General features: G+C 30.7%; 1 protein-coding gene across 1 annotated transcript in view; it reads right to left on the reverse strand.

Moving 5' to 3' along the window:
• Nucleotides 1–4,904: 4,904 nt before the first annotated feature.
• LOC106463364 (methionine-R-sulfoxide reductase B1-like) overlaps nt 4,905–12,215 on the reverse strand; it is a 16,704-nt gene continuing 9,393 nt past the window's right edge. Inside the window, exon 4 of the mRNA XM_013923388.2 lies at nt 4,905–7,191. Coding sequence (XP_013778842.1) covers nt 6,956–7,191 — 236 coding nt within the window. The 3' untranslated portion in view covers nt 4,905–6,955. The remainder of the gene's footprint in view (nt 7,192–12,215) is intronic.

The following is a 12,215-nucleotide window of genomic DNA, read 5'->3' on the forward strand; positions in this document are numbered from 1 at the left end:
AAATTATCACGGAGTTCCTTAGTTGTTGTAGAGCGTAGAATTCTGATTTTTATTTGATAATGTATAAATATATAAAAAAGAATATTAACAATTCCTAAAAGTAAAAGTCACAATATGAACCTAGCCATCCGTCTGTTAGTTAATGCTGATGCTATGATCGTATTTGTACCGATTTGTCAATCATAAAAAATAATTTCTATATTTAAATAAAAATTTCTCAAAATAAATCTAAATTAATTATTGTATATCAAACACTTCTCTATTTCAACTCATATATTTCCCCAATGATTAAAGTGTACGTAATCTAATTTGTTACTGAAACATGGGAACTAATAGTGTATTCTCTACTGTTATTTGTCTTTGTTTTAGGGCAAAGCCACATTCGATTATCTCTCGTGTCAACAGCGGGGACTCGAATCCCGGACTTTAGCGTTGTAAGTCCATAAACTTACTGCTGTCCCACCGTGAGACGTTTTATATTGGATAATTTAAGATTATACGCTGGCAAAAGCGTGTAGTAAACTGTTAAATCATATATTTAAATTCATTCGAATCATCCATTTCCAATATTTTTTCCTACGTGTTGCTTGGGGCTTTATTGCAGTTGTATCAATATGTTTATCACGCAAGTTTCCCGTTGTCTCATACTTTATCTGCTTGTTTAATGTTTGAAAACATTACCTTTAATCAGATCATAACGGCTGCTATTTAGTCATATGACGATAACGTAGAATCAGAAGAGATATTCGTAGTTTTAAAACGATAAGCTTCCTTTCTGTGTGAAGATCATACAGAACACCTGTGTGTTTTTGCAGGATTGTTTAGATACACACACGATGTCTTTACGGTTGTGGTATATCCATGTAAATAAGAATATACGCTTGAGGTATCGAGTAGGTCCACTACGTAATAACTTGGGACTAAGTCAGGATATTCATTACAGAGTATTACTAAAAACTCTTAATTAGCTGAGTCGGTGTTAAACAGAATAATGAGATTGGACACGAGTGTTAAACAAAATAAACAATATTTATTAAATATAACTCAGACACAGTGCGCGTACTTGGACTGTACTTACTAACACTGGATGATCGTTTATACTGGATGCTCTCTCAGGTCAGGATCAACTACGATGTTCCAGACTTGACTCAAACCCAAGGTTTCTTAGATTCAAAGAAACCTCATATTTAACCCAACGCGACATGCGTTGGCGTGTGACCGTCATTCTCATTGCACATAGATTTGGCCGTAACCTCTAGATATAACCTGAACAACCTTTGAAGAGCATTGTTGTCTACTTTCTTACACAAAGTTGTATCATGCAATAATCTCCAGAGGTAATAATAAGTATTAACTAGTTCGACAATAACAAGTACCAACTAGTTCGACAATAGCAAGTACAAACTAGTTCGACAATAACAATACCAACTAGTTCGACAATAGACAAGTATCAACTAGTTCGACAATAACAAGTACCAACTAGTTAGACAATAACAAATACCAACTAGTTCGACAATAACAAGTACCAACTAGTTAGACAATAACAAATACCAACTAGTTCGACAATAACAAGTACAAACTAGTTCGATATTAACAAATACCAACTAGTTCGACAATAACAAATACCAACTAGTTCGACAATAACAAATACCAACTAGTTCGACAATAACAAGTACCAACTAGTTCGACAATAACAAGTACCAACTAGTTCGACAATAACAAGTACCAACTAGTTCGACAATAACAAGTACCAACTAGTTCGACAATAACAAGTACCAACTAGTTCGACAATAACAAGTACAAACTAGTTCGACAATAACAAGTACAAACTAGTTCGACAACAACAAGTACCAACTAGTTTGACAATAACAAATACCAACTAGTTCGACAATAACAAGTACAAACTAGTTCGACAATAACAAGTACCAACTAGTTCGACAATAACAAGTACCAACTAGTTCGACAATAACAAGTACAAACTAGTTCGACAATAACAAGTACCAACTAGTTCGACAATAACAAATACCAACTAGTTCGACAATAACAAGTACAAACTAGTTTGACAATAACAAGTACCAACTAGTTCGACAATAACAAGGGTAACTTGAAAAAAAGGAAAACTTAACGATTTTATTGACTATGTATTATGTGAAACATGCACATCTTTACAACAATGAATGACTTCAGAATATAATATACAACTACAATAAGATAGAAACAACACATGCTATATTAATATAATACATGCCTTTTAGTAGGTGCTTATGTCACAACCTTATCAATATTTATCTACATCAATTTAGCTGCAAACCCAATATTATAATTTTTAAATACCTCCTAATCTGACCATAATTACAAGACAAAAAAACAACAACAAAAAAACTGGCTATTTAAAATTAACTTCTTATACATCAATATTTCTAACAAATAAGTTATCAAGAAAAACAAGGGTAAATAGTTATATTAAAATATTATAGCTTAGTGCACATTGTGTGTTAATAACAGCTATTGTATTAGTTATTTCATTTAGATACTAAATATCTTATATGTTGTATATTACATTTAAGAACAAAATGTAAAAAAAAATTTCACGTCTGTTCTACTAATAATTTATTTGGTCTCTAAACTGCAGTAATTCCTCATTAAATGTATAATTTTACATAAATAAACTTACTCTGAAAAATTGATAAATTAGTATTATTCAAATTATTTCTCAATCAAAACAATTTAAGACAGTATTATCTTGTGATATGAAAGATCTTTTAATTATATGATACAACTATGGGCCAACAAAGGCACTTTATTTTTTAATATAAATCATTTAAACATTTAGCTTATAACAACAACAAAAAAAAACTACCTTAGATTATGGATAAATAAGACACAAGACATTTACTAATTAATATAGTTTGTAAGTTATAAAATGGACACCACATGATTTAAACTGTAACATTTATTTTGACAATCATTTACGTAACACAGAAGATACATGTAAACTACTACAATATATAGCAGAAGCAAATATGGCAGTGTTATTCAATTAGGCAAGCTAAAATAACTTACAATAAGCATATATATATATTTTTAATATTTTTCTCTGTAAGGATAAACATGAACAAAGAGGTTAAGTTGCAGGGATGATAAAAAATTACTGTAATAAAACAGTTCTGAAACCATATATAACAATACCAAAAATTAACTGGTATCTTTACACTATTTTTTCGATGGCCTTTCATGATTCTAAATTATACATCACATCATACTAACTGCTAGTCTTCATTCTCATAAAGGTCTGGTTGGGTGTGAGGTAACAAAACATCTGATAAAACAAATGAAGCCATGATTCGTTATTTTATGAAGATGTTATTTGAGGTTAATGTAACACTACAGTACTGAAACAGTATTATGCAAACAATAATCTCTTTTATGAGTATAACACTTAAAAATCAAAGTAATTCTATCATATGATGAACCTAATGAAATCCATAAGTTTCTTCTTATTACTTGTTTTGCTACTTATTTATTTTATTCTTTATAATTATCACAGATAAAAATGAAAAGAAATGACTTAATATATTAAAATAATTAATATGAAATGGCTTTTTTTCTTATAAACGATTTAAAAAAATATTTTTTTTTAAATTTACAATAATCATCAATTAATAATGAAGATGAAGACAGTTGATAAAACATAAACATTTTACTTACAAGGTTCGATTGTTTTGGAATAACTTATATACCATCTTCAGTGAAATCTGAAAATTGTGTTACAAAGATGATTATTACTAAAATGGTAGTACATGTCTTAATGAATGAAAATGCAAGATTAATCCTATGTGGCAAGATTTGAAAGTTCTGGGAGTTTAGGTTTGTTTGTTTGTTTTTGAATTTCGCACAAAGCTACACGAGGGCTATCTGCACTAGCCATCCCTAACTGAGCAGTGTAAGACTAGAGGGAAGGCAACTAGTCATCACCACCCACCACCAACTCTTGGGCTACTCTTTTACCAACGAATAGTGGAATTGACCATCATATTATAATGCCCCCACGGCTGAAAGGGCAAGCATGTTTGGCGGGATGGGGATTGGAACCCAGGACTCTCAGATTACGAGTCGAGTGTCCTAATGACCTGGCCATGCCGGGCCGGGGAGTTTAGGTATGGATCCTGAAATTCTTTTTTTTTAAGTCTTTATGTACACTGATTAAAATATTTTATGTTTTATCAACCGTCTTCATCTTCATTATTAAACTTCGGTTTCCCTATCATGAATCCATTGCTAATCCTGAATTAAATTTATAAAAAAGGATTAGTTTGAAAAAATCCATTAGTAAAATAAGATATTAATGCTAATTTTGATGCAACTTATTACATAAAAAGTAATATTTTTTAAATTTAAGAAAAATGGCTGTTCAATACAAGTCATATGACTCATTAGAGGGTTTAATCAGACCCAAAGGGTAAAAGAATATAAAACTTTGACCAATAAAAATCAAATTTTCACTTTGATTTACATTTTACTTTCAACAAGTAACATACAAAAAACTAACTTAATATTCTAACCACAGTATAGAGTTTAATAATCATACAGTTTTGACTATTCTGGCTTCTAAGCTTTTCAAGTAGAAATCCCAATCTTATCTAGTTATTATAATATACTTGTATTAAATGTCTCATGTCTGTAGAATTAAAACAGACACAATATGATAGGTAAATAAAAATATAAATACTATAGATGAATTTAAAACAAATAAATCATGTTAAAAATGTAACTTATGCATCATGTCACAAACAAAAGCAAAACAACTGATGTAAGCCAAATCACAAAAGATAAAGATTTTATGGTGTTTATATATCATCAAAAGTTACCCTAAAAAATTGAAATAATCAAAAAAAGACAACTTTGATAAAAAATACATTTAGTAACATTATAATTATATAAGTATGTATTTTTGCATTTAAAAGACAATATTTACTCAAGGAATAACCAAGAATTACTAACTAGTTCAAAAACAGTAATTTAATTTCAAAATGTTTTTATTTGTTTGAAGTTAAGCACCAAGCTACACAATGGGCTATCTGTGCTAATTTCAAAATGAAATAAGTATTTTCGACATACATAACTAATGCCTAATAAAACAAACATTACTATGCACCTAACTGTCAGTATGAAGTTTCAGTTGAAAACTACAGCATCTTAATAATTAAATTTCTTCTATGGTAAATTAAACAAGGATTATTTATCATTATGGATTTTGATAAACATAATGTGGAATATATCTACTTACATACATAAAGCTATTTGCCTTTTTTGTTTTACATAGAAATTAAAATACTAATTAAATTCATTCACAAAAAAAAAATTCCTGTTGTTATTTGTGCAAGATAAAGCATTTCAGAGAAACAATTTAAAACATGTGACATTTTAACATATGAACAAGAAAATGTAAATAAAACCATTACTTATTTGCACATAACTATGCATTTATCAGAATTTGTATCTAACCAAATTACTTTTCATTCAAAAACAGCTGGTACTACTTATTGCTAAACAGATATCGAATATGAAAATAAAGTGATTTTTTATTTTTCTACATATCTTATTTGATACTTTTATTTCTAACTAAATGCATTGGAAGTATTATCCTCATAATTATTGACTAACATTGAAAACATACAAGTTCTTAATGTTATCATTATTATGAATTCCTTTTACTACTAAAAATGATTTATTAATAAACATATACAAAAAACAAAAAGAATCAAACCACTCCCATTTGTATTGGTGAATGACAGATAACTTGCTCTCACTATATTTAGTCATTCTGATATTAATCATGATAACTTTTCACAGCCTTACCTCTACACAATAATTTGGTGCTCAAAATGAAACACAGAAAACACTGGTATGACATACAATAGATGTGTTATCTAGACTCTAAATCAAGATATTCATATTATAGAAATGGGTGTGCTTCTCTCTCTCTCTCTATTGGTTAAATCACCAATTTTGTTTTCTAAGTTTATAAAAAAAGTTAGCTTTGAAAAGATTACTTATTCAAGAAGTGATAAGCTTAAATGTTTAAAAAAAGGGAAACCCAAACATATATACAATATTCATAACTAGAAAAACCCTTTACAGTGCAAGATGCTTCGCTGTCAATGAATACAGTTCAAAATTCACAGTGCTTAAAATATTATAACACGTGCAGTGTATAGAGCAAAAATGTATAAAATATGTGGAAGATTAACATGATGGGATAAAATGGGAATTCAAGAACCACAATCAAGATTTTATAAATCACTGTTTATATAAATAGCTTTTATAACAAAAACAAATATATTTACACTAAAAATATGGTGTTCTTTAAAGCTAATTAAAACTGGAATGTATAATTTCCTTCCTCTACTAAAAACAAATACACTGCATCAATATGCATGTATTTTTGTGATGGCCCACACAGCAAAATTATCTAGAATTAACAATTATTTACGATATATTATTAAACATGATACTTGTGTAAAATTTTAAACACAACAGTTGTTGAAAGAAACTGACTGATGATGATAAAGTAATACATCGTAATGTACAATCTACGAGATTGTCATCAGTTTTTATCTTTATACAGTAACTTATCAAGTAAATATTTTATTGTACTTTAAGACATTTTAAAAATTCTTTGTTGGTTTCTTTCTACAACTATGGCGTCTAACACCTTATAAATTCACATACACTTTAAAGATAATGATACAGTCCTCTGATATGTAGTTTGAAACCACATTAACACATAACTTTGCATTGATTATTAACTAAAATAAACAACTTTAATATGTGTTATTATGTCAGGAAAGGACAGAATTTTCATGCATATTATAATTAAAATTCTAAAATCACTGAGCATGTTTTAAATATGATTCTGGAATCATAAAAAGAAGCATATTTAACATTCAAACATTCATTTTGTTACATTATCACCAGTTTCCTTGTTCTTGTCGGCATTTTCAGAAGATTCACTGCAGATGTTCTCATCTTTTCTAAAATCCAGGGAAGCCGAGTTGATGCAATATCGCTTACCCGTTGGTTTGGGTCCATCTTGAAACACATGACCCAGATGGGCACCACACTTGCGACAGGAAACCTCTGTCCTTGCAAGATCTGGTTTAATGGCAAGTAGAAGCAAGTTGCTACCCACTGTGCAGCATAAGTGTACCAGCAAGTGGCAATTGGATAATAAAAACATATATGTCAGTCATATATCATAATTTATCTTCCATGTTATTTTCACTATAACAACAGTAGCATTGAATAAAAAACAAATTAATCAGCTAAAATACTATAAAAACCAGTACTCAAAATCATATCAGTGGATTTACACTATGATTGTATATGGTATGCTAGAAACACTATTTTCTAAAGAAGACTAAGATCTCAACCAAGTTATTGCACAATACATGCATGTAAGCAAGGGGGGTTCGACCAAATCTCCTATTTTTGTGATGTAAAAAATTATGTCTATGTAGTTATGGTGTAGATGCTTATGATATTTAACAATTTTTACATAGTCTACATTGTTCTGATGAAGCATTAGCATTTTCCGACTTGAAATAATTGCATGCAATAGCTTCTGTTGACACTTTGCAATTAAAAGCCCAAAGCCCTATTGCAAATGTTACATTTTGTAGGCTGGATTCTTTACAGTAGGTGTCTCTGACTTGCTGATAATAAATTTCAACAGTAAAAAAATTTTAACTTCCAATACAATATCTTATCTCCTCTCACAGAATAGCTAGAATCCCACACTGACCTGGTGGAGAAACCAGTATAACAGTACCTAAATGAGCCACCTTCAGAATGTGTCCAAAGGAAGCCCTTGGGGTGTGTGAATAAAGAGCATGTAAGACACACCCGTGGGAGACCTCACCACTTCTGAACCAGGTATACTCTGCGACCATGAAAATGATGTGTCAGAATAAGGATGTAATCATAGGAGAGACCTCTGGTGTAGAGTGGCTAGGGTGCAGTGGACCATAAGGGGGAGTTCAACCTCCACCAACATTATCAGTACCATGACCTGAATATCTGGCCCATGGTAGAGAAAAGGGTCCTCTACTGTTCAACTCAGGCACGGAAACTGAATGGGAAGACCTTCTATTCCAAGACCTGTATCATCACGTGTGTATGTCTAACATAACCAACACCAGTACCCCTCAAGAACTGATGTCCTAGGGTGAAGGTAGGCAGGAGGGTGCCAAAATGAAGGGGTAAACTGCATTTTGGCAGAAATCATCCAGTCCATAACCAGGCAGCATCTGGAACAGTACATCAGAAGGAAATCACCATGGTCCTGGTCCACCACCCTAGTGGCTAGAAGCTGGTAAGTGGTTAGGACTCCCATACTCCACTGGAAGAAAGGGGGGGGGGGAAATGCACTGGAAAGTCTGGAGGAATGCTGCACCAGAGGAAGTGCAATGGGTGACTGCAAAACTTTATTTTTAAAAAAACAGACCAGTCCTGATTTATTCAAATGAAGCATATAATGCTATAATGCTAATGCGTAATAACTAAAATTTCAGACCACAAGTGTAGCAAATGTAAAGAAAACCTAAGTAATCATTAAAAAAACACAAGGAACTGATTGGAAATACCATAAAGTAAAGCGGGAGCAAAAAACAAGTTGTAACACCACAATTGCCAATCAAGAAGTGAAGTTGGGCTAAGTTGGATAGAGGGAGTCAGCTATGCTAGGAGTTATGTCACGCTTCTATTGGTGGAGGGTTGTCGCATGCTCATTTGCATGCTATCATGCAGCTGCCTCAAGCGAACACATGCGAGGGTAGGTAGCTAGTGGCAAGCAAAACTTTGCTCATATAGAGAGCAGTACAAGTCGGGAAAAGGTATTCTGTGAGAGGAGGTAAGATATTGTATTGAAATATTTTCTTTAATGTTACTTGGTTCAATCTGTTCAGAATCAGTAGCTTAATGAACCCTTGCTTTGTTGTTTTTTTTTGACTATCCAACACAACTGTTCTGAAAATATAACCTAAAAATAAAGTAACAGTTCAAGTTGAATCAAAATCACATTTTTCACCAAGTTATCTTGAAAAGGCCATTTTAAATGAAATGTAAGCCAATTCAAAATTTTACAATATATAGCATACATTATATTTATACAAAACTATTCTTTTATAAGCTACACAAATATATGATCACTTTCTTTACCAATCATTGTTACAAAAACCTGTTTCTTATATGTTCTTAATTTCCATTCTAAAAAGATCTTTAGAGCCTTTATATAAATAATAACAACATACCCGTTGTTCCACTCTGTACTTTAGTAAAATATAAGTCAACAATAGTGAAACAAAATTCACTCTGTCTTTAGGTTATGTTCAAATAGAAGGCATTATATGTAATTATAGTTCATAGCAACAAATCAACTTAAAGTTATCTATTAAAAATCATTCTGACATTGTATTACACTTTTGTTGTTTCAGTTCATAAATATTTTATCACTTGAAGCTCTCTTGAGTACATGTAAATCACTGAGGAGTTACCTATGTAGTTATCAACCCACTTGTAACCTAAAGTATGTGTGGTGTGTGAAGTTTTGAAATTTAGAAAATATATGAAGCAATATAAAGATAAGATGGAACATAGTACTTCAATTCTTCATAGTTGTAGATATTTTGGACATCCTGAAAGATGACTCAGCAAGTGTAGTAGCTAAGAATTCCTTTAATTTTGAAGTAAAGAACTTATTATCTCATTGTGTTAATAAATACTTTAATTTCAGTACAGGTAGCTCAATTTTACTGTTTTATTATAAATGTGCTAGTGATGCTTGAAAGCAGTTAAACTAAAGTTTAAGTTCCAAAATGGTTTCAATCGAAAATCTATTCAAGTTTGTAAAAGAAAAGATAAAAAAAAAGGTTCAATAATAAAAATCCTGACACTCTTTTTAAGTTACATATTTGTTATATTTATTGAGCACACATATAATCTTACCAGGTTCCATAGGTCACAACAAGTGTGTTAATTGGATGAAGTGGGTTGAAGATGCTCATGCTCTTTCTCAAAAACATATTGTGCTACATCTGATAATATGAAAGATAACTTGCACATTCCAAGATGCTTGAAGAAAACATGCAAAAAAACAACAACAAAACACAATGTCACACACGATGCAAACTATTAAATTACATGCAATTAAAATAAAATTATAAAAATTCAAATTAAACTCTGTTACACAAATAAATGTTTTATTGAAGAGATTATATTTACGAATTATTGCCAGGATTACCCCAACATGAGATAAAATAGCAACATTCAAATACTCAAAAAACTACTATTCAAGGTAAAAATTACAGCTAATGGGAGTATAAAAAATATTTCCCCAAAATAGTGATGAGACAGCATCTGCACCAGAGTCTAATGCTCTTTATCACAGGCAGGTAATATAACTTATTATGAACTTCTACAGCTCAAAGAATCCATATTGAACCAACAGGTACAAGGATTTTTCCATTTGTCTGATACAGGATATTTCAAATAGTCACATTAAATCTTGTGTCATCGGCATATGACCTACAGGGCAAAAATATCTGTGTCACTGAGAAGACTTTATATTTAAATTTTTTGTTTCTTACTTTTGTCATAACATTCTCAAAAACCTTCCAACATCCCCCAGGTCATTACAATCTACCTTTTACATAGAGTACTGGCTAGCCCTCAACTGCCCATTATCTGGTTGTCTCTTCAGATATTAAATTTGCTATTAGCATTTATTATTAGCTTTTATGTGCATCTGATTTTGTCTTTTTCAAATCTACAGACCTAAAACTATTGCAATGTTACATTTATCTTCTATTCATTAGTAAATGTTACTTTCTGATGTTGGATCACATGAAGAATACTAATCATGTCAAAAAAAAAGACATGATCTGAACATGTGATATATAACTATCCTAGTTAACTCTTTCAGCATGGGCTCAGTCACTGGGACCGACCTCGTAACTATTTTGTGTTTGTTATAGATCTTATGCTATTAAATTAGTAAGCGTATGTTCACGAAATTTGACAGATTATCAGTACACATTACAAGGTTTTTGTATGCAAGATATCAATTTTTTTTATTAAGTCTTAAGGTTTTTTTAAGTAATCTTTTTTTCATGCCTTTTTTCTTTTCACATGTTGCATATCCAAAATGCAAAGTAATTTTCATCTTAAGATTGAAAATACTTTATGCATCAGAAAATTTTCAAATTTCACAAGCAAAATCTTTATAACCTATAGATAATTATCAAACTTTTTTTTGAGAAAAATATTTATATTTTAACTGTTATTTTTGCTATTAACTCTCTGTACGGGTTCAATAGATAAATTATTCTTTTTTTGTTCTAGAATAACTACAAATTATAACTCGAAAACACAAATAAGCTTAAATGTCATAACATTATACATTTGTATATATTTATTATTTTTATTATATTGATCTTTCAGCTGTGCCTGAATAACATCACAGAAATTACAATGATGTGGTGCACATGCACTCACGTTACTGTATCCAATAATATAAAACTGACCTTTATAAAGTGACCTGCCTTGGCTGTGTTTTAGTGGACTAGTATTTTGTAAAATACAGTCACTTTTCACTTATAATACATTATTACTATTTACAAATAAGTTCTTAAACTTATTTTTCTTAAAACACAGAACAGTAAATAAATAAGTATAGCAAAGAATTATCTCTTCTAGTTACGACCGTTGTACTCACTTGTTGGTTGCTGTAGGTTGCTAAGCCTTATAAAATCTTGCACTTGGAGGATGTGAAACGAAATATTTTCTAAGGTTTTATATATACATTTGAAATAACCATAAAATGTTAGAATAATATCATTTTCTGTGATTGGCTTGACTCAGAATTATTACTTAAAAAGCTACATGTAATATTTTAAACTTTATCATATCTTAGGCAGGCAGATTTGTTAATATGACATTTTGCAGTTCAGGTCCTTGTAAGGTACACACAGAGGTGGAGTGTTGAATTACAGTTGGACCAAGACACATTAAGAATTATTTGTTATGTGTACAAATTTTTTAAGCTTTAAAGATTATTTAAATTAGTCACTTCTGAATCAGAACAGTTTATTGTTGTTACCCAAAGAGTACAGTGACATAAAGTACTAATTATTCCAAATTTCCCTCACAATTTTGGG

Source organism: Limulus polyphemus, unplaced genomic scaffold (genome assembly GCF_000517525.1).
Source record: "Limulus polyphemus unplaced genomic scaffold, Limulus_polyphemus-2.1.2 Scaffold1386, whole genome shotgun sequence".
Classification (NCBI taxonomy): domain Eukaryota; kingdom Metazoa; phylum Arthropoda; class Merostomata; order Xiphosura; family Limulidae; genus Limulus; species Limulus polyphemus.